The 21,985-nt window shown below is 37.1% G+C and overlaps 1 protein-coding gene and 1 long non-coding RNA gene across 2 annotated transcripts in view; one reads left to right on the forward strand and one right to left on the reverse strand.

Annotated features, from left to right (window-relative positions):
* Positions 1–2,096: 2,096 nt before the first annotated feature.
* Positions 2,097–21,985, reverse strand: part of PKHD1 (PKHD1 ciliary IPT domain containing fibrocystin/polyductin) — a 477,374-nt gene continuing 457,485 nt past the window's right edge. The window contains 3 exon segments of the mRNA XM_033217424.1: positions 2,097–5,984; positions 5,986–6,259; positions 16,935–17,054. Of these exon segments, the coding sequence (XP_033073315.1) occupies positions 5,822–5,984; positions 5,986–6,259; positions 16,935–17,054 (557 nt within the window). The 3' untranslated portion in view covers positions 2,097–5,821.
* On the forward strand, positions 8,535–9,255 carry LOC117087345. Its single transcript, XR_004438769.1, has 2 exons — positions 8,535–8,591; positions 9,029–9,255. It is a non-coding gene; the product is annotated as an uncharacterized LOC117087345 (long non-coding RNA).

Genomic DNA, 21,985 nt, shown 5'->3' on the forward strand with positions numbered 1-21,985 from the left:
TCTTTTTCTTTCTTCTTTTTTTTTTTTTTTTTTTTTTAATAGTGGGAGCTTTTTAACTGTGTTGGATACTCACAGGAGTAAACCAGTAGGTGGGGAGAGATTAATGATACCAGAAAAAGAGGATAATCGAAGCAATGACATCCTTGAAAATACAATAAAAATATATGGGTGGGAGAAACTCTTGATATTTGGTATTATTAGAATTACAGCCCAGATTTATAGCACTTCTAGAGTTCTCCAAAATACAGATAAGCACCTAAGATTATTCTTCATGCAACAATTTTTAAAAATTTTGGAGAATCTTATTTCTCAGAGTACATTCATTGTTTGCAAATTAAAGCCCACGGCCTCTTGACTTCAGTTTCTGTTATAGGAGTCTTAATCTTGGGAACCTCCCTAGTAAGTATATAGTGATAACTGCTACCAAGAGTCAGACCTTTGTGTTCAGGGTTATACATACATGCATTGTTTAATGACAGGGATGCACTCTGAGAAATACATCATTCGGTGATTTCATCATTGTGCAAACATCATAGAGCATAAACAAACCTAAATGGTGTAGCCTAGTATACACTGAGGCTATATGATATAGCCTATTGTTCCTAGTCTACGAACCTGCACAGCATATTACTGAACCAAATACTGTAGTCTATTGTAACACGATGGTATGTATTCCTATATCTAAACATATCTAATCATAGAAAAGATACAGGAAAAATACGGTATAATCTTATGTGACTACCATTGTACATGTGGTCCATTGTTGACCAAACTGTTATGCAGCACTGAGTATCAGTGTCACATGGTATAGGCTTAGAATAAGCTCTCATGGAGCTGGACTGGAAGAAATACACAAGGTGGCACTAACATGGAGGAGGGAGGCATGCTATTGGGTGGGCACCTCTCAGTGCTGTGGGTATCATGTTGACTTGGGGTATACATCTGCTTCCACAGGGTCTCCTCCATAAGAGTGTGATGAGAAGGAGACTGTTTTATATCTGGATTTTAGGAGTGATACTGAGGCCATAACCATATATGATTTTTCCTTATAGGCCCTTCACCCAAATGGAACCCTTGGTGGCATGCCTTGTGTAATATCCCAGGGACACTGTGGTAGTAAAGCAGATCCAGTCACAGTCTAACCACTATTATCCATAGCATCTTTTCTTCCTCACCTATAGACTTCCCTTACCTTTCCTTTTATTCCTCCTTGACCACTTTTTCTCTGTCCATTCATCTTCCACTGTCAGATTCTTTTTCTTCTCCTCTGCATCGATTTTAGTTTTTCAAGGACTAACAGCATTTTCTATAAGCATTTCTGCAAGGACTAAGAGCATTTTCTGTAAGCATGTCCTATCCCTGGCTGAGATCTAAAGAGACTGCCAATCTCTGGTCAATCATAACTTGGAGAAAATATTTTTAAATTTATTTTAATAGTAAATGTATTTATAAAAGTATTGAAATACAAAAGGATATAAGATTTGAAGTGCAAATCAACCCATATTTTCTACTCCATTCCCCAGAGATAACTATTACTTATAAAATCATACTATCTTTTCATAATTGTTCTATGCATAAGTAAACTATAGTAAAACCATACTGTACAGATTGTTTTGTGATTTGCTTTTTTTTTTTTACTATAACCACATAACTTGAATAATTTTCTACATGAATCATTCTACTAAATGACATACCATTAACTTGAGGAAATGTTAAAAGGAAAAAATATAGTCCAAACAAATTTTGTAATTTTCCTTGGACCCTAACAAAGTGATGGCAACTGATTATTTTTTATTTATAAAATGGAGAGAAGAGTGGATATTTCCTTCACCTTGTTATAGCTACTAATTTTGAAATAAAACGTAAAGTGATAATAAATAAGATTATCTTGAGATTGATAAGAGATAACATATAGACAATTAATTCTTTGAATCCCAGTAAAACCTAGAAAGTCCTAGAAATTAATTAAATTTCTAAATTGTTCCAAGCAAAGAAATCACCAAATAAAAAGAACAAATGCTACAAGAGTATTTGTAAACATCCAAATCTCTGTATTCTGCCACTTAATCCACATTTAAGTTTATAGAAATGTTTTATCTTTTTAAAAATTACCTTCTAGAAAGTGACTTTTCTCTCAAATATATCTGTCATGAGTCAAAGTGCTATAGCGTATGTTGAAATCAACAGTTCTGTACTCAATAGTGTTTAATTCTTTGTGCTTAGAGTTTTTTCAAAATTGACATTGACTACAAGTTGTGAAAGCAAAATACGGAATAAATGCATGAATTTTAAATGACAGAATTAATTAAAATTCTTTACTGTTATTGACGTGTACAATTTTATAGAACCTTGGTTGAATAATATTTGCATACGATTTACATTTGATTTCCTCATACTCATTTTTGCATATAGCTTGCATGCATTTCAATATATAGTAATTTCACATATTTGGAGTAAGACTGAAAGATGGAAGGGAGTCATTCAACTAAATTGTTGAAAGGGGTGGGCCCTGAGAGAGCTCAAATCTTGGTCCTCGGTGGCCTCATTGGGCAGTACCAAGAGCAAGTCCATTGAAGGGCAAGTCCACCTTGATCAGATAAGCTGAGTCTCTCACTCTGGAAGAGACATGAAGTTCTGTTGGTCAGGTACTTTCCCGGAACATAGTCCCTGCCCCCCAGAAAAGTCCCCCTCCCCAAATAAAAAGCATGGAGAGATGGCCAAAACAACCGTAGCTCCATATATACTTCTTCCTCAATTTTGACATCCACAAATATTTATAGACATTTTTTATTTGACAAATAAAAATTGTATATATTTGTCATATACAACTTGATAGTTTGAAATATGTATACATTGTGGAATGGATCAATTGAACTAATCAACATATGTATCACCTCACATATATAGCATTTTTTGTGGTGAGAACACTTAAAATGTACTTTCAAACACTTTTGAACTCTCTAGACTTTTAGCTTATCCAATCTCTTGAGAGAAAGGAGTCCATCAATACAGAAAATCAGCAATGGGAGGCAAGAGGAGATTCTTTGAACTAACACAGGAATAAAGCACATCTCAATATTTATTTAGATAAAGGGTGTAGATTGTCGCTGCTGGGAAGTATTTGCTGGGTGACCCATGTTAATGATCTTAATAAATTTAGGGTTGGCCTACAGTGGTGTTCAAATTGACTCATCTCCAGACATGAATGAATGTAGAGCTACTCTCTCTTTGCTTTCAGTGTTTCCACAGTTGTCTGATTTTTTTTTTTTAAGAGAAAGAGGACTAGCTTAACTATGGGTTGAGGGATTTTAGCTAGATGCCAAAATTCCATGCCACACGCTAGAGCCTGGCAAGTTACTGAAGATGTTTATATCTGCTATTTAGGCCCAAAGAGTCAATTCTGGCCTCAGGGATCACAGGATTTTCTGGGATGGAATTAGTAAGATAATTACGGTTATTCCTAAATAGAGGGATAGGATAAAACATGCCTCCCAGAAAGATGCGTCTTGTGACGCATAGGGGATAAATAAGAAGATAATAAAAATTGGGAGAAGGGTAAACAAGGGGCAGAAATAACAGAGCTGGCAGCTCTTTGCGAAGGGTGAAATAGAATGAAGAGTCACGACTGACTTCTAGATTTCTGGTCTGAGTGCAGTGATGTCATTCACTGAGCTGGAAAACAAACACAAGGAGGAGCAGGTTTTAGTGCTGTGTTAACTTCGTAGTAGCCATAGGATAACCTACTGGATAATCTCACTAGGCAGCTATTTATGCATGGTACACAGCTCAGGAAAAATACCTGGGAAAAATATTTAAAAAGTGGTGAAAGAATCCATAGAAATGAAAGAAAAAAGAATGGGCAGGTAAACTGAGGTAGGGCAAGGACTAAGACTGCCACCATTTTATAATCCTCAAAAGCCTTCGCTTCCGAAATGTTTTTGTCCAAAAAGCTTACAGCTCTTTGAGGATCCAGTGAGTGTACTAAAGTAGAGATCGCAAAGGCAAATGATTTCACAGACCAAGAACCTATAAAAAAGATAAATAACTGGTTATAACAGGGACTAATTAAACTAGGGAAGGCATGTTCTGCCTAAGTCATTTGAGTTATTTTTTGTTTTTTGTTTTTAATTCTGTTGGTGCCCAAGCAAAATACATCATCTACGAAGAGGACTTACTCAGCAGGCAGCCAGCTTGTGACTCCAGAGTAAACATCTATAAACCAATTTCTTGCAAATCCTCCCTGAACACAGATAGCCCGGACTGAAATCTCTTGGGGAGCACTGGCCTTAACGTCTACTCATATTTTCTTCCAGATCCAACACAGTGACCACAGACAAAGCTACCTACCTCCTTTCAGGGACAGCCTGAAGATCTGAAATACTCACCAGATGCCTAAAGAAGAGGTTAAGACATTTCTGCCAATTCATCGTAGGGTGAGACACACCTCTCCGTTGATGCCCTGCAGACATAACAGCTTTCTGCCAGTGCTTCCCATAATACTAATTCCAGGGCATCATAATTTAGAATTCAGCAATGAAAGAGTGTGTTGCCTTTCTCTGTTCCAACTCAATCACGCAACAACCCCTTAACGTTGTAGAGATTGGAAAATCCTGGTTTTCAGGATTTTCAGGAAAATCTGAGAGCAATCTCTTTTTGGAGGCTCTCCTCATTCCTGCCATCTTTTCTTTACATGCTTGGAGCATAGGGTCTTCTGGATCCAGAGCCAAGGACACAGTCCGGCTGTTTAAAGTATTCTTCAGTTTGAAAAGAAATGGGCCCTGTACAAATGTGTGAATTTGGTGAAACTGCCTTTAACACCCTTACCAAATGTATCAATACCAGGTGAGCCTTTCTTATGATCTCCATTTAAACCCCCAGAACAGCCTAGAGCAGTTGCACATGACATAATCTCTCCACTCCTTCGTGTCACAGCTTTATGCATCATCTTCTTCAAAAAGCAGTTATTTGATAAAGGAGTTAGCTGATCATCCACCTGGCCACTTGGCTAGCTCTGATCTCCCAATGTAGTTGTTTTCCAGTTGTAAATGTGACCCAGCTACTAACAGAGAGAATTACTGAAAAACACAACAGTGGTCCATAGACAATTTCCTTTCCCAAATTCGGTATTTTTACATCTTTGTCCTTAACTAAACTTCAGCAAAGCCCATGAGAATATCAATTTTCGTGTGTAAATACTCATGAAGTGCAAATTTGATATGTTCACACTACTGTAGGCTCTCAATAATGATTGAATTTAAACTATGAAATAAAATCCACTTGTAAAAAGCCAGGAAGTTGCCTTGTGGTTGGAAGGTAAGCTCTGACAGATCACAGAGCAGGGTGTTGAATTGTCCCTTCAAATATTACTACAGGATAAAGAAATGCTTTTCTCTAACAGTGTGGAATTAACTGTAACTGACCAGACCTTTTCATGATCCCTTCTATAAGAGAAGCTGAAAGCATTGTAGGTGGTCAATCCAGAGAATGCTTAATAATAACCCCTGCTGGTATAAGTCAATATTATGCCATTATTAAGTTGTTGAAATCAGGCTTAAATTAAAAACTGGTAAATAATTAACAAGTGCCATCATTTGCCTGGCAATGTACTAGGATCGTGATAGCTACAAAAGATGTATCAGACATTTTTCAGTCTATAAGCATTTATATTACTGTTTTCCATTTTAAAGTTGAAACGGGGATTCAGAGTCCATATTCTCTCTTCTTAGTTGTCCCAGCAGGACAGTCCTTACTTCCCCTGCTTATTATCCAGAAGTATTTGGAAGATTCTGCCTTTCAGGCCAAATGCCCACACCTTCCCTGATTACAGTTGCTCCTGAATAGCTTCCAGGTGTACTGAATGAAGGCAGAACGCCTCAGTGGCTCCACAGGAGGCTTTCTTCTCTTGGGAAAGCCCCAACCTGCCACTTTGCTTACTCAGCCAACTTTGCCCTGGCAACTGCTGCCTCTCTTGTCTGAGGCCTGGATAGCAGCAACAGCTGATCTTGGCCTGCCAGCTGGTATCTGAGCAACTGCTCTTGGCCCTCCTTCCAGTTCCCAGTCTCTTGCAGATACACCTGCTGGGCAGGAGCACCTGGAGCACAAGTGTGCCCATGGGATGTGATGCCGGTAGTACCAGGAGCAGGCACAGCAGCCTCTTCCTCTCGGACAATGTGGCGGCTAACTTTCCTTCTGGACACTCCATTCATCAACTCGTGGGGGCACTGGTTCAGCCTGCCCAGCATGACCTTCATTCTCATATCTGGGGAGAAAAGAAATAGGGGAATAAATGGATTTAGTTTTCAACCAGTTAATTACACATTTTGCATAGTTAGCATTTCTGACAAGATACTGTCAAATCAAAGATTGAATTACATCAGCTCTTTGATTTCCAAATATCTTTTATTAGATACTCCAAATATGTAATAAAAATTTGGTAATACTTCTTCCTCAAAAAACACTTATATGATATCGATAATTGAATGAGGATTTTTCATTGTAAGGGCTAGGCTTCAACGCAAAAACCAGACCATGGTCAGGTCTTACCAGTGGGCCAACTCAGACCTGTGTTAAGATATATGAACTATAAAAACCAGTCTTATCTAATACTTAGGCTTTTATGCCAAATTCATAATTTAAATATCTTTAGTTTTATAAAAACATGACTATAAATATTTGTAGAAATAATCACATAAACATCTATTTATATGAGTGTGTACATGTGTGGTTGCATAACAGTAGAAGGAGAGATGGCACATTAGACTCAAGTCACAAAATTAGGCTCAAGTTCCCCTTCTCCTGCTATTTGGCTTCATGACTTTCATCTTTTCAGCCTCTCTGGGCTTTAGTTGTATAATTTTAATTTATTCTCAGGTGCTACTTCACAATTTACTAAAATATATTTATTTTAGCAATGTTGTTTTAGTTGATTTCCTCTCAACATTTTATTTGTATTTTATTTTTCTATTAAACAGAACTAAACATCAACTCAGAAGAGTACAATATACATGAACAGATATCTAGGCACCACAGAATACTGTGTAAAGATAAAGACTGCAATGGAAAGTAAGAATGTTCAGTGGGATACATGCATGGGAATATATCATGCATGCAAAGGTCACTGTTCATATGCCTTACAGTGAGAAAAAGGTTGAACCTGTCCGAAACCCTGGGGGGTAGGTGGTAATACTGTCATCTACATTTACTACATTTACCATGCCTGCTTTTCTCACATCTCACCACCAAATACATTAACCACTCATTTGTATGCAATGAAGATGCCTAACTTATTAAGCTTTTTGTTATTTTTCTCCTGAGTTCGTTGAGAGCTATCTTGGTTTGTGTTAGGAGATAGTAATCCTGTCTGATTCATACTATAAGAGACAGTATTGGGGTAAAGAATACCAATTTCCCACTTCAATTTAATCTGGAAAATGAGGTAAGGATGAGAGAAAGTAATAACATTATATATATATATATATATAATGCTTTTGATTTAGAGCAGTAAAATAAGATAATCATGTTGTTCCTATTATTTCCATGACACATCTATTAACATTATGATAAGCCCATGTTATTCATATTTTCTCTCTCCTGTTCCACAGTCCGTTTGTCTAGCATGTGTCTTCCATAGCCATCAAACTATGGGATGATTCTCTTGCTTTGAGCTATAAGAACTTTCAGGTTACCCTAGTTTTCCTATGGGACCTTCAGCTCCTCCCAGAAGTGTTTCCTGACAGCTCAAACTACATTGATTTATGCCTCAATACTTGTCTGGAGTTTCTCATTTGACCTGCACAGTTTCTTCTATTATTGGTCACCTTTTCCTTATGTGACAGTCTCATCTTCCTCTTAGGAATTTGAGTTCCTTCAAGGAAGAAATGTTTGTGTGCCGTCAACCCTGCTCCCTCATTATGCCCAGTCCTCTGCCAAGCACTGAGCTGAGCATCATCTCCATAATTACTGCTCCCACCAGGTGGAAAAGACATAGTTTATGAGGATCAGAAATAACCAAAGAACAAGAATAATAAATTGTCAGGTAGAAGCAAACTTTAAAAGGGCAAGAAAGGCTTTGAATTTTAATCCCTTGGTAAAACCAACAGCACTTCATACAAGAGGAATCAAACACTGCAAGTCGCCTATTTTCAATCCATTGAAGATACTGTTATCTTGTTTTTGAGAGACCTTCATTGGAAATCTTTTCCCCCTTGTTCTTTAAGTCCGCATCTATTCATGAAAGACTAACACCAGCATAGCTTTCCCTTGCAGACCCCAAAACATTTAAAAATCTACCATGAATTATTTACATGGCAGCTCCAATCAGCAACATACCTGACAGACTCCCCAGCCGAAATGAAAGTTCACTGTGCAAAGGTGCCCAGTGAGGCTGGCCGCCTCCCACTGTGAGGTTATAGACAGAACTAAGTCAGCACACATTATGTGTCAGCGCCGACATCAGAAGGAATCAAATCCTTTGATCTCAGACCTCCACAGGAAGCTTAGATCTCAGACAAATTAGATAAAAAATGAATTTATAGCAGATACGTGTCCTAAGGCATTCAGCTGAATGTTTGGGTTTTAGGGAAGGAAGGATAGTGAGTATCAAAATATATGAATTGGCATGCCTCCTTTCCACCTCTGCCTTGTTGATGAGTCCCCATTAAAATGAAAATATGGGATTTTAAACTGTTCCTCCATGCCTCTTAGAATCCCACTGGTGGATTTGACCAAGTTTTAGGGAAAATGGGATACAATATGGGGAACATTTATCTCTTCTCTACAGAAAGGAAGACTCACTGGTTCTGGGTTCTTTCAGGTCCACCCATAGTCAGCTACAGCTTTTCCAGCTATCCTTAGCTTCTTCCAACTTCCAAAACTTTGTTGGGCAGCAAATATGCACTGTGCCTGTGACTTTAAAAATTTGTGTGGGTACTAGCCACTGGCTTATTTTGCAATAAGAATATTAACAGTGAATCTCCCCTCTCTCTCTCTCTCTACCTCTCCATACCCTGTTCATATTTTTTGAGCCTAGTTCCATGTGTAACATTCAGTGTTGGGTGATCTGGACTCAGTATAGAAAGCCTAATATATTGCCTGGACCTTTGAGTCTAAACAGGATCTGAAGCAGATCTTGAACAACTGATCAATTAACAACAAGAATCAACCATCTTGGTTTCTCATTTGTCAATAAGGTGCAGTAGTCCTGCCCACATGTTAGGGAATGTATATGTCATAATTAAATACTAATGCTTCTGTCTTGTCTAGATAAGTTGTTCCTTTATGTGAAAAATATTATTTCTTTTTAATAAGCAATACATGACAAATGAGGAGGCATACAAATTAGAGAAAAATAAAAAGGAAAATGTCTGTAGTAGGACATTGTATCTTAACTAATCTGCATTTTATTGATTTGTGATACTCTAGAAATGGACGTGTTTTGGTAAACCTAATTTAACTCATTAATCCATCTGGAACTTCCTTTGTTATATTTTATAAAATGTGAATCTAGACTGATAAATGCTCTAAATAGTAACATTTACTAAACCTTTTATAAACTGTTTTCCTTTATATTTACTTTTATTTTCTCTTTTGTTATATATTTCATTTCTATATCTAATATCTCTACTTACCTATATATGATATCTATATCTACCTAATTGGGGCTATTTCCACTAATGTGCCCATATATGCTTGTAACAGAATCACATTATCTTAAGAACGTGACATAAGTATTAATTCCCTGATAGGGCTACTCATTTCCACTACCATAAAATCTATTTATTTTAGAAAATTGGCTTTGTATCATTAGCCTATATTTTCTGATGAATTTTGGAATCCATCTTATGCTATTCAACATTGCAAAGAATGATTGGAATTCCATTAATCCCATTTATTTGAGAATAACTGAGGTATTTGTAAGAATAGTCCATCTAATTAGAAACATATTATACTTCTCTATGTATTCAAGTCTTCTCTTTATACTATTTAATAAAATATAGTTTATTTTTATATAGGTTCAACATAACACTGGTTAAGACATTTTTCAAGGCAGTATATCCAAGGCAGTATATGTACATTTCTTTACTTTTTTCTAACTATATACCATTGACCTATACAATTTTTTGGACTGACATTATTTTTGAGTGAGTTATTCAAAATATTTATAAATCATGGCAGTTAATGGTCGAATCTTTTAAGTTATCCTTAAAAATGTATATCACCTGCAAACAACTTCCAACATTGTCCTCTTAATTTGTTTTATTTTTATTTTTTTTTTTGAGATGGAGTCTCACTCTGTCAACGAGGTTGGGGTGCAGTGGCATCATCTTGGCTCACTGCACCCTCCATCTCCTGGGTTCAAGCACTTTTCCAGTCTCAGCCTCCTGAGTAGCTGGGACTATAGGTGCGTGCCACCACATCCAGCTTTTTTTTTTTTTTTTTTTTTTTTGTATTTTTAGTAGAGATGGGGTTTCACCACATTGGCCAGGCTGGTATCGAACTCCTGACCTCAGGTGATCTGCCCACTTTGGCCTCCCAAAGTGCTGGGATTACAGGCATGAGCCACCATGCCTGGTCATTTGGTTTTATATATGCTATGTTTCTTATGATTCCAAAATATATGTTATAAAATTATGGTAAGAATGGCTCATGTGTTTTTCCTCATTTGAACATGAATTCCTCTAATACTCCATTGTTAATTATGATATTGGATCTTGATTGAAAATAGAAATTGAACTCTTCATTCTTTTTAAATTTTTTTTTGAGACTAGGGTTTTATTACGTTGCCCAGGTTAGAGTGCAGTGGATATTTTCATAGCTCACTGCAGCCTCAAACTCTTAGGGTCATGCAATCCTTCCACCTCAGCCTCCTGAATAGTTGGAAATACAGGTGCATACCACTATACCAGGCTCTTCATCTTATTCAGTGGGCATGCTGCTATTCCTGATTATTTTTTAAAGTTTTCTTCTGGGACAACTACTATATTTTATCCATGTTTTAAAGGAGCAAATGTTCTTTGTTTAAATTATATGACATGGACATGTTATTTATTAATAATTTCCAAACATAGTTTTGCTTTCCTGAGAACCTGAGACAATTTCTAGTTCTCAGCTCCTTTGCTTTCAGATGAAACTATCTCTGTCCTTCCCTATCCCTGTCATTCTTATACATTTGTATTAACAGAAGGTAAAGTGACAGCCCTTTATATTTTACGTTTACAAAAAACACCATATACAGTCAATGTATCTCTAAGGTGGTAGAGATAAGAAATCTTTGAAGTAGATGTTCATGGTCACATGTGCATATATAGCCTCTTTTTTACACTTCACTTTTTCATTTCCAACATTTGATGCATGGATTCCATAAAGAAAACGGATGTAGACAAAGATTGATGCATAATTTGGAGAAAGCAATATTGAGGTCAGCAGCAGTAGCTGTCCTGCAAACACAAAGGTGGTAGCAAGAAAACTGGAAGAGGAAGCTAAAGTAGCCAGAAGAAAGCATTAGCTGGAAGCAAGAAGTCATATTTTCCCACTGTTAGGACCCAAAAAATGTTCGTTCATCATCCTTTTATATAGTTGGTGAACCTGGATAAAATTTCTATTAATACATTTCTTTTAGAAGAAGGGCAGGGGCCTGTCTTTTTTTCCCCCCAGCAGTTGTAATAACTCCTGGAATCCAAGGGTCTCTGGAAAAGGGAAATGGAAAGAAGGGGACTCATTTCATCAGGTCTTCATCATTCACTCAATAATAGTTATCGGTGGTCTAATACCCTAAATCCCTATGGTAACAGTGGTGTTGGGATCATAAAAGATACAGAATTTATACCAAAGGATCTGTATAAGATGAACACAAATATTATATTACATACAAAAGGTATTAAAGAAGTGAGAAGTATTATAAAAGTTGAGAAAGGAACTATTCCTTCTAGATAAGGAACTTTGAAAAAAGATAAAGTATATGATTTGGAGTGGGATCAATGGGAGTGTCCTAGTCCATTTTCATACTGCTGATAAAGACATACCCAAGACTGGGCAATTTACAAAAGAAAGAGGTTTAATTGGGCTCACAGTTCCACGTGTCTGGGGGGCCTCACAATCATGGTGGAAGACAAGAAGGAGCAAGTCACATCTTACGTGGAGGGCAGCAGGCAAAGAGAGCTTGTGCAGGGAAACTCCCATTTTTAAAACCATCAGATCTCTTGAGACTCATTCACTATCACAAGAATAGTGCAGGAAAGACTAGCCCCAAAGTTCAATCACTTCCCACTGTGTCCCTCCCATGAGACGTGGGAATTGTGGGAGTTAAAATTCAATATGAGATTTGGGTGGGAACACAGCCAAACCATATCAGGGAGACTTTAGAGAAAGTGGATACTTTAGAGAAAGACATTTTGATGTGGGGAGGCCTATGTTGCGCATAGAAAATATTGTCTTGGAGGGAAAAGAGATAGGGGTGAAGGAGTAGACCCCTGTAAGGAGTGTATTAAATAAAACTGAAGATGTATCTGTGGAATGAAGTGTAAAGGAGGAGAGAGAAAAAACAGACACTGGAGAGAAAGAATGGATAAAACTTGACATGCAAGAGGACAGGCTGGTAAAGGGAGAACTAGGAGTTAAAGATAACTCTGTGTCTTGTCTGGAAGATTTGGGGCCAACTAACCAATTTAGGGAAGAAGGGAACAGTTGAGAAGGTGTGAAGCAAAATTGAGCTCTGACAGAGCAAAACAAGACTCTTTCCCTGGCATTTCTACAAATCTGAGTTTATATAAACTGGACAACTAAGCCCTTTGCAAATGGGATTTGAAACAGTATGTCTAGAGGGGCTAAACATGTAACTTAGGACAATAGCATTCTTTTTTTTTTTTTTTTTTTTGAGGCGGAGTCTCGCTCTGTCGCCCGGACTGGAGTGCAGTGGCCGGATCTCAGCTCACTGCAAGCTCCGCCTCCCGGGTTTACGCCATTCTCCTGTCTCAGCCTCCCGAGTAGCTGGGACTACAGGCGCCCGCCACCTCGCCCGGCTAGTTTTTGTATTTTTAGTAGAGACGGGGTTTCACCATGTTAGCCAGGATGGTCTCAATCTCCTGACCTCGTGATCCGCCCGTCTCGGCCTCCCAAAGTGCTGGGATTACAGGCTTGAGCCACCGCGCCCGGCCGACAATAGCATTCTTTATCTCCTTTAGCATTCTCTCCCATATTTGAATTTTTAAATACACACTGTTTGTTCTGACTGCCTCACACTTAATTGCATATTGCTTGGAATTGTTCTCTAATTTTCCCCCAAATATTACTCCTGTATTCCAACCATACTGAAAATTCATAAAGGACAGAGGACCAGATATCATCTCTTTATAATTATACAGAAGGAGCCTTATAACATGCTAAATAAACATCAGAAGATAAATAAGTATTTATTTAATATTCATTGGGAGAGAAAATCTAATTGTATTCATTAAGTCATTCCAACAAGCTCTCATCTAAATGTTACAAAGATCAGTAAAAGGCTCTGTCTGGGTTTCTCATCCTCAGCATTACTGACATTTTGAGCTAGCTAATCTTTGCTGTGGGGTGGTGTTGCATATTATAAGATGTCTATAGCACTCTGATCTCTACACACGAGATGCCAGTGGTGCTCCCCTGCTCCCAGGCTGTGGCAGCAAAATGTCTCCAGACATTGCAAATGTCTTCTGGAAGTAGAGTGACCAAACATCCCAATTTGTCTGAGGCTGAGGGAATTCCTGGGACACAAGATTTTCAGTTTCAAAACTGGGAGAGTTCTGGGAAAAACCAGGATGTGTTAGTCACCCTATCTGGGGAGCAGAATTCTCCTGGTTGAAAACGACTGATTTTGGAAACAGAAAGTTATTATACAATGAATTACAAAGACCAGAAGTGCTACAATGAAGGCACTCACTCAGTATACTTGGAACCCAAAGAGGAAAATGTTCATTCTGGTTGAGAAGAAAGGGGTTGAGGAAAGCTTTTGTTTTCTAATTTTTAGTTGACATGTAATAATGGTACCTATTTACAGAGTACAGAGTGATATTTCTTTTTGGGGGAAGGGGAGCAGAGTCTTTCTCTGTTGCCCAGGCTGGAGTGCAGTGGTGCGATCTCAGCTCACTGCAACCTCTGCCTCCCGGGTTCAAGCGACTCTCCTGCCTCAGCCTCCCTGAGTAGCTGGGACTACAGGTGCATGCCACCATGCCTGGCTATTTTTTGTATTTTTAGTAGAGACAGGGTCTCACCATGTTGACCAGACTGGTCTCAAACTCCTGTAAACAGGTGATCCTCCCGCCTTGGCCTCCCAAAGTTCTGGGATTACAGGCGTGAACCACTGTGCCCAGACCAGAGTTATATTTCAATACATGTATACAATGTATAATGATCAAATCTGGGTAGTGACCATGTTCATCACCTCAAACATTTATCATTTCTTTGTGTTGTGAACATTCTGAAAAAAAAAAGGCACCTCAGCTACTGCTTAAAGCTTGAGCTGGTTTTAACAGGTGAAGACAAACCATCCAACTGGAAGAAACTGCAAGTAAATGAGCAGAGAGATATTAGACTAATCCCAGGATGGATGAATTAGTGTGGTGAGGGTAAGCAGGAGCAAGAGAGGAAAACCCAATATAAGGTTAGAAATATTGGATAGAGTCAAGGCTTAGAGGGCTTTGAATCTTAAATAACATTTTCTAAACCAATAATAAATACACATATATAGCCCACATAGTATGCCTGAAATTGTTCTGTGTAACAGAGAAGTTAGTTCTCTTACTTGAGGCCACAAAGTCTGTCAACAGGGAGTCAGATTTAAGCCCAGTCTGTTGGACTTCTGGGTTCTATGCTCTTAACTGTCACACTATCCTGATTCTCCAACTGACAATGGGAATTCATTAAATCTTATGAGTAGAAGAGTGACATTAGCAGATACAGATTTTAAAAGAGGGCTTAGATGGCTCTTGATGTCAAAAACACTGGAGACAGTAAAATAGGAGGGATGTATATTTTACTCTCTTCTTCCCCCATCACAACTTTCTGGTACCCTGACTGTATCCATGCAATTTTTGGTAAAAGCTGTAATGTGGTAAATTTATAATCTGAATCTAGTAGCCATGCTCGGTTCCAACAGCTCAATCATCCTAAGTGCTATAGTAGTGCTTAGTGAAAGCAAAGTGCTGAAGAGAGAGACAGTCAGTCACTTTATCAGCAAATGTTAAAAGTTTAAAAACACAGAGGGAAAAGGGAAACTAAAGTGCCATGGCAATAACAGAATAAAACAAAATGTATGTAAAGCTACCAATAATTAGGTGTTTCATAGCTGGTAATAATTTCCAAAGAAAAGCAGGAGATGCCTCATTATTTGTCTTCAAAACGATACTTTTCAGATTTGTACAAAGCTTAGAAGACAAGGAAACAAATCTGCTGTGATCCCCAGAGGAGGATTCAGATAACACATCTTTCTATTTTTAACCTGTATGTCCTAATAAAATGGCCTCTTTGATGTTCCCCTCTCTTCAATCTAAACTTTTCCACAGAGTCCTGTGCCTGTCTCATTCTTAATAATTTATTAATAAACTACCACATAAAAAATGTCCCTTCATAAAACAGTTAGGCACTGTGGACTGCATAATGTAGTTAATTTAAGCAGGCCACTGACAGTCACATAGATGGCCATATGAGATTAAGAGAGAGACTAGTACCACTCCTGCCATTCTCTGTAGATGGCAGCTGAATATGAAGAGCTATTCAGATGGCGGGGTTCAAACACCTGTCCTGAGTTTACATGCAATAATATGGTCAAGAGGCTTCTAAAAAGAAAAATTAGAATAATCTTAGATGGAAACTGCAGATAATTCCCATCCCCTTCTCTCTTTCTCTATTTTTTTCAATACTACTCCCATCCACACCCCACACCCTCTACCACCTTTTGGTGCAGGTCCAGGAACTGGAGTATGGCTAATATGTTGGGAAAATTGAAAAAAACAAACAAACTTTTATTTCCTTCATGGAAAGATATACAAACAAGCAAACAAACTGATAAACACTCATGCTCATGCGTGCACACACACACACACATAAACACACACATGAAAGATCTCACTCAGCTACTTAGAGGCAGAATAACATTGGGCTGCTATTTTTTGCTTAAACATACATTCAGAACCACTAAGACAGGTAAGCCTTTTGAAGCAGAAAATATGATAATTGACTCTCTAGAGTACATGTTTTTAAATGTTTCAGGCCTAGGGAAATTATATGAATATTTTTCATGTATCATACCTATATTTGGCAAAGCCATCTTGTGCTCTGCCCAGTCTTTCTATTTGCAGCATTCTTAGTCCGACAAGGGCAAAGCATTCATCCCAGGCAAATGCTTATCTTTTCTCTGTCTGGCACTAATTCTAATGGCAATTTAACAATATAACAAGTAATATTATCTGGCATAACACACCATGGAGGCAAATAATACATTTTGCTGAAAGTACAGCTAAACAACAAAGCACAGTTTAACAAAGCTGACTCACATGTTGAGGGTTCTGTACTCAATCTAATTTGCATAGTTGGTATTTGGCAACTGTACTCTTCTTTCCCAAATTCAATAATGTTGCCAAATTGGCAGCTTTGCAATAGCTAAAGGAAAGATTATATGCCTATACTCTGGTTTCCCCTTTATGTAACGAGCTCAAATGTTAAACCAATCATCTTCATATATATATACATATAAAGTATATGTATCAATTCAAATAATTGGTGAATAGATGAGTGAATCAGCCAGACCTGTGTATTTTTCTGCTGGGATATTTCTTTGAAGGAAAGTAACAAAGACTAAGAAGGGGCTACAAACTAAATTGCTTCAGAAACACAGCTGAAGGAGAGGGAGGCTCAGTCAGTCCACAACGGATCTCTCCTGTGGGGATCATCCCCACCTCTAAGCTTACCTTCTGCCACCACAGCGTCTTCTTTTTTGGGCCTTTGTGATTCTCGGTGTTTGGATGAGGTGTGGATATGATTATTTTCATTATTAGTCTGGGATTCGGGAATCTCTTCAGGTTTTGTTTCTGTATTAATGGAGAAAAAGAAGGGATTTTTTGTTCAGACAAAAAGAACATTTTTATTTGTAAGTGGGACCATCAGCATTTAGGTGTTTCCCTTGTATGTACACTTGTCCCATAATTACCATATACATGCAATAGAATGCATATAACATATTCAGAGTTCAAGAAATAATGGCATAAAATCCTATATACTGACCACCAACATTATGGTATAAAACTGTACAAATAGCAGACACATGTGGCTACTGATCACTTAAAATGTTCCTAGCTAAATTGAGATGTAAGTATAATGTACACAGTCAATTTTCAAAAAAGTGTAAACTACCTAATGTTTTTATATTCATTATGTGTTGAAATAATATTATTGATATGTTAAATGGCTACTAGAGAATTACATATGTGTCTTGTATGTGTGGCTCATGTTATACTTCTGTTGGACAGAACTGATTAGCTAGTGACAGAATATTATTAATACTTTTTTAGTCTTTAATTTTGAAATGAATATTGATTCACAGGCAGTTGTCAAGAAATGTACAGGGAGGATGCAAGCATCTTCACCCAGCCTTCTCCATTGTTAACAACCTGTGTAACTACAATATGATATCAATACTAAGGAATTGAGACCAGTACAAGCCAGCAAATGCAAGATGAGGGGGGCTTTTAATTGAAGACTGTATATCTTTAGTCTATCCCTGGCTGAAGAGGTACTTCATCTTCTATTTATCTACTTAATAAATGCATTCATCTAAAATATATTTACATTCCTCATGTCAGGCACTGTTTAAGGCTCTGGGAATACTATGGTGAGTAAAAAAGATCTGATCCCTGCCCTGATAGAGCTTTTATTCTAGTTTGGATGGCAGAGGATAAACAAATAAATTTGTAATATGGCAAAGTAATGCTATAACATGGCATGAAAAAGAGGTAGTTATGGGTGGGAAGTAGACCTTTTTTTTCTTTTTCAACTTTTATTTTAGGTTCAGCGGGTACATGCACAGGTTTATTAACAGGTAAATTGCATGTCACTGGGGTTTGGTGTACAAATGATTTCATCACCTAAGTAGTGAACATAGTACCAAACAGATAGTTTTTCAACCCTTATCCCCCTCCCACCTTCCCCACTCAAGTAGGCCCTGGTCTCTATTGTTCCTCTCTTTGTGCCCATGTGTACCCAATGTTTAGCTCCCACTTATAAGTGACAACATGCAGTATTTGGTTTTCTGTTCTTGCATTAATTCACTTAGTTTAGTGGCCTCCAGCTGCATCAATGTTGTGCAAAGGATGTGATTTCATTCTTTTTATGGCTGCATACTATTCCATGGTATATATGTATCATATTTTCATTATCAAGTCCACTGTTGATGGGCATCTAGGTTGAATCCATGTCTTTGCTATTGCAAATAGTGCTGCAATAAACATACAAATGCATGTGTCCTTCTGGTAGACTGATTTATATTCTTTTGGGTATATACCAAATAATGGGATTGCTGAGTTGAAAACTTCTGTTTTAAGTTCTTTGAGAAATCTCCAAACTGCTTTGCATAGTGGCTGAACTAATTTACATTCCCACCAACAGTGTATCAGCATTCCCTTTTCTCCACAACCTCACCAACATCTGTTACTGTTTTAACTTTTTAGTAATTGCCATTCTGACTGGTATGAGATGGTATCTTATTGTATACTAGACTTTAAACTATACTACAAAGGTACAGTAACCAAAACAGAATGGTACTGGCAAAATAATAGACAAATAGACAACAGACCTATATACGAATAGACAAATGAAGCTGCACACATACAACCATCTCATCTTCAACAAAGCCAACAACAACAAGCAATGAGGAAAGGACTCCTATTCAATAAATGGTGCCGGGATAGCTGGCTAGCCATATGCAGAAGAATGAAACTTGACCTTTTCCTTTCGCTATATGCAAGATTAAAGATGTAAATGTAAGATCCGAAACGGTAAAAACCCTAGAAGAAAATCTAAGAAATACCATTCCGGACATAGGCCTTGACAAAGTTTTCATGATGAAGCCTCCAAAAGCAAATTCAGCAAAAACATAAATAAAAAAAGCAGGACCCAATTAAACTAAAGAGCTTCTGCACAGCAAAGGAAACTACCAACAGAGGAGACAACCAACCAACAGAATGAGAGAAAACATTAACAAACTATGCATCTGACAAAAGTCTAATATCCAGAATCTATAAGAATTTAAATCAAAAATCAAAAAAGCAAACAATCCCATTTAAAAAAATGGGCAAAGGACATGAACGGACATTTCTCAAAAGAAGACATACATGTGGCCAAAAGTTTGTGAAAAAATGGTCATCTTTTGTGTGACTTGTTAAAATGGTTGGTTTATACTAATTTGAATATTAGTGAACTTTCCTGATGATGCTAATATTTATCCCAAGAAAAGTTTCCTATCATTTTGAAATGACTATCAACATACAGAGATTAGTGGTTAAGAAAAACAAAATCATGGAAAGAAAAACTACTTGCACTTAACATAGAGAGTTAAACTCTCATGCCAGTTTTGCCAAATGTGAACTTCAAATACCATGCTTTATACATACATACAAAAATAAAATATGTGATTATATTTAAAATAAATAAATAAATAAATAAATTTTAAAAAAAATGGTCATCATCACTAATGATTAGAGAAATGCAAGTAAAAACCATAAGGTATACATTTTTGGATAGGCATGATCAGGAGGGATATACCCTGAAATAAAATCACAGTAAAACAAAACAAAACAAAAAACCAACAAGAAGAGAAAAGACAAAAGCCAATTTTACTTAAGAATATCTTTGATAAAGCAGTAAAGAGAATTAAATTTTATTTAAAATCCATATGTGATTTTTCCCAAGAAAAAGCAATTTTACAATTGAATTTTGAGCTGAACTAACTATTTTTTCATGGAACATGTTTACTTGAAAGAGCTTGAAAACATGATTGAGAAATTATGGTTATTCATACTTGTGTATTTGGCAGATTTTATTTTTTCTCAAATGAATGAAGTGAGCTTGTAAAACAGAAACAACTTACAATGTTTGTTGTCAGTGATAAAATTCAAGCTTTCATGGGAAACTTGGAATGTGGGAAAACTTATGTCAACTGCATGAACGTCACAGATTTCTAATTCTTAATGATTCGTGTTATTAACAAATGTGATCTTTTTGAATAGTAGAATAAAATATGTCAATGTTGAGAAGATCTTCACGACTCCATGAAACAATATTTTCAAAATGGTCAAAGCATAATGCATGGATGAAAGCTCCATTCAAAGTATATGATGAGACTGGTGGATTTTCATGTAACAAAGTACAAAAAGGACATTGAGATGGCACTTTAAGTAACTACTTCTTGTCAAGTCTGGGTGCAGTAGGAAAGAAGAATGTGCACTATTATCTGTAAAGGCTATTAAAATGCTCATCCCTTTTCTACAATGTATCTGACTGAGGCTGGTTTTCTTCATATACTTCAGCAAAAACAATATATTGCAATAGGTCGAATACAGAAGCTGCCAAGAGATTCCAGCTGCCTATTAAGGAAGACATTAAAGAGATTTGTAAGAATGCCACACTCTTTTCACTATATATTCTTTGAAACTACAACTTTTTAATTTAAAATGTTATGTTGACATGCAATGCATGTATTATTTTAAAATAAGGTAATGAGTAAATTTAAAATTTTCTGTTTAAACTTCTAATTTGGAAACACTAATGGATATAGAACTCACATAGACAGAAGTTGTTTAGATTCTCAACAATCATTGAAAGTACAAGGTCCTTAAACCCAAATTGAAAAAGACAGACACAGAGAGGATATAGCTTAACGAGAGAATCCTTTTTTATGAGTAAGTCATGGAACAATATATTTTTCTGATTCTGAAAAAATGAATGCTAATTTTAGAAACGTAATAAATACAAAATACAGAAGGTATAAAGAAGGAAATACAAATCACTTATACAGATCTGACTACTGTAAAACTTTCATAAAGTTCCTTGTAATTTCTTTACATCTTTTTTGTTTGTTTAACATAGTTAGGAGTCTGTGCCCAGTCAAGAAAATATGGGGATATCATACAAGGTAATGTGTCCACAGATACTGAAAGGTTGAAAGAGCAAAAGTAAGACACTGAAGTAATAGATATATTTGTAAATGCAGGAAGAAGTCATGTCTAGGGCTGGGAGATCAAAAGTGGAATTAGCAGAGCTTAGGAGTTAGAAAAAGCCATCTCTAGAGCTTAGGATTAAAAGTGAGGTTAGACCTTAGGGAGAGACCCCTGCATGGCTGCTTGGTTTAGATGCAATATGGAAGATGAGAATCAAATCACCTACTTCACGGGATTACATGAGATAAAAACTTATGAAAATTCTACTTACAAGCAGACAGCACTACACACACTGAATATAGACAGAACTTTAAGAAGGAAAAACAAAAAACTGCAAATCGCAGCAACACAAGGCAGAACAAGGTCAAGATCCCATTCTTCTTTAGAAAGACAAGGGGCTGCCTTGTAGTTAGTCCAGTCCAGATCAACAGGATGAAGAGAGAAGCAGGGATACCAGGCTGTAGCTCAGTTCAAATACAGAAAATGTATCCAGTGGAGTTTCCTTTCCCAAGCATCTCTCAGAGTTCCAAGCCCAGTGAATGTTGTAGTAGTGGGACTATGCTACTTCCTCTCACCTTTATTTTGACCTTTTGTCTTTGCCTTTCTTTATTTTTCCTCTTTTAAACTTCACTCTTGCTTATACTTTGGTTTTGTACGGCCTCCTAGTAACACAAATATTTCTTCCACTCATTGGATGGTCTAGGGTTGGAGAAATGGGTGGAATAAGGAATTTGCCAATGCCTGATCTGCTCACCTGTCTCCTCCACTCTAATATAGAAAGAAGCTTCATTTACAAAGCCTCTTTCCCT

This window comes from Trachypithecus francoisi, unplaced genomic scaffold, assembly GCF_009764315.1.
Source record: "Trachypithecus francoisi isolate TF-2019V2 unplaced genomic scaffold, Tfra_2.0 Lachesis_group10, whole genome shotgun sequence".
Classification (NCBI taxonomy): domain Eukaryota; kingdom Metazoa; phylum Chordata; class Mammalia; order Primates; family Cercopithecidae; genus Trachypithecus; species Trachypithecus francoisi.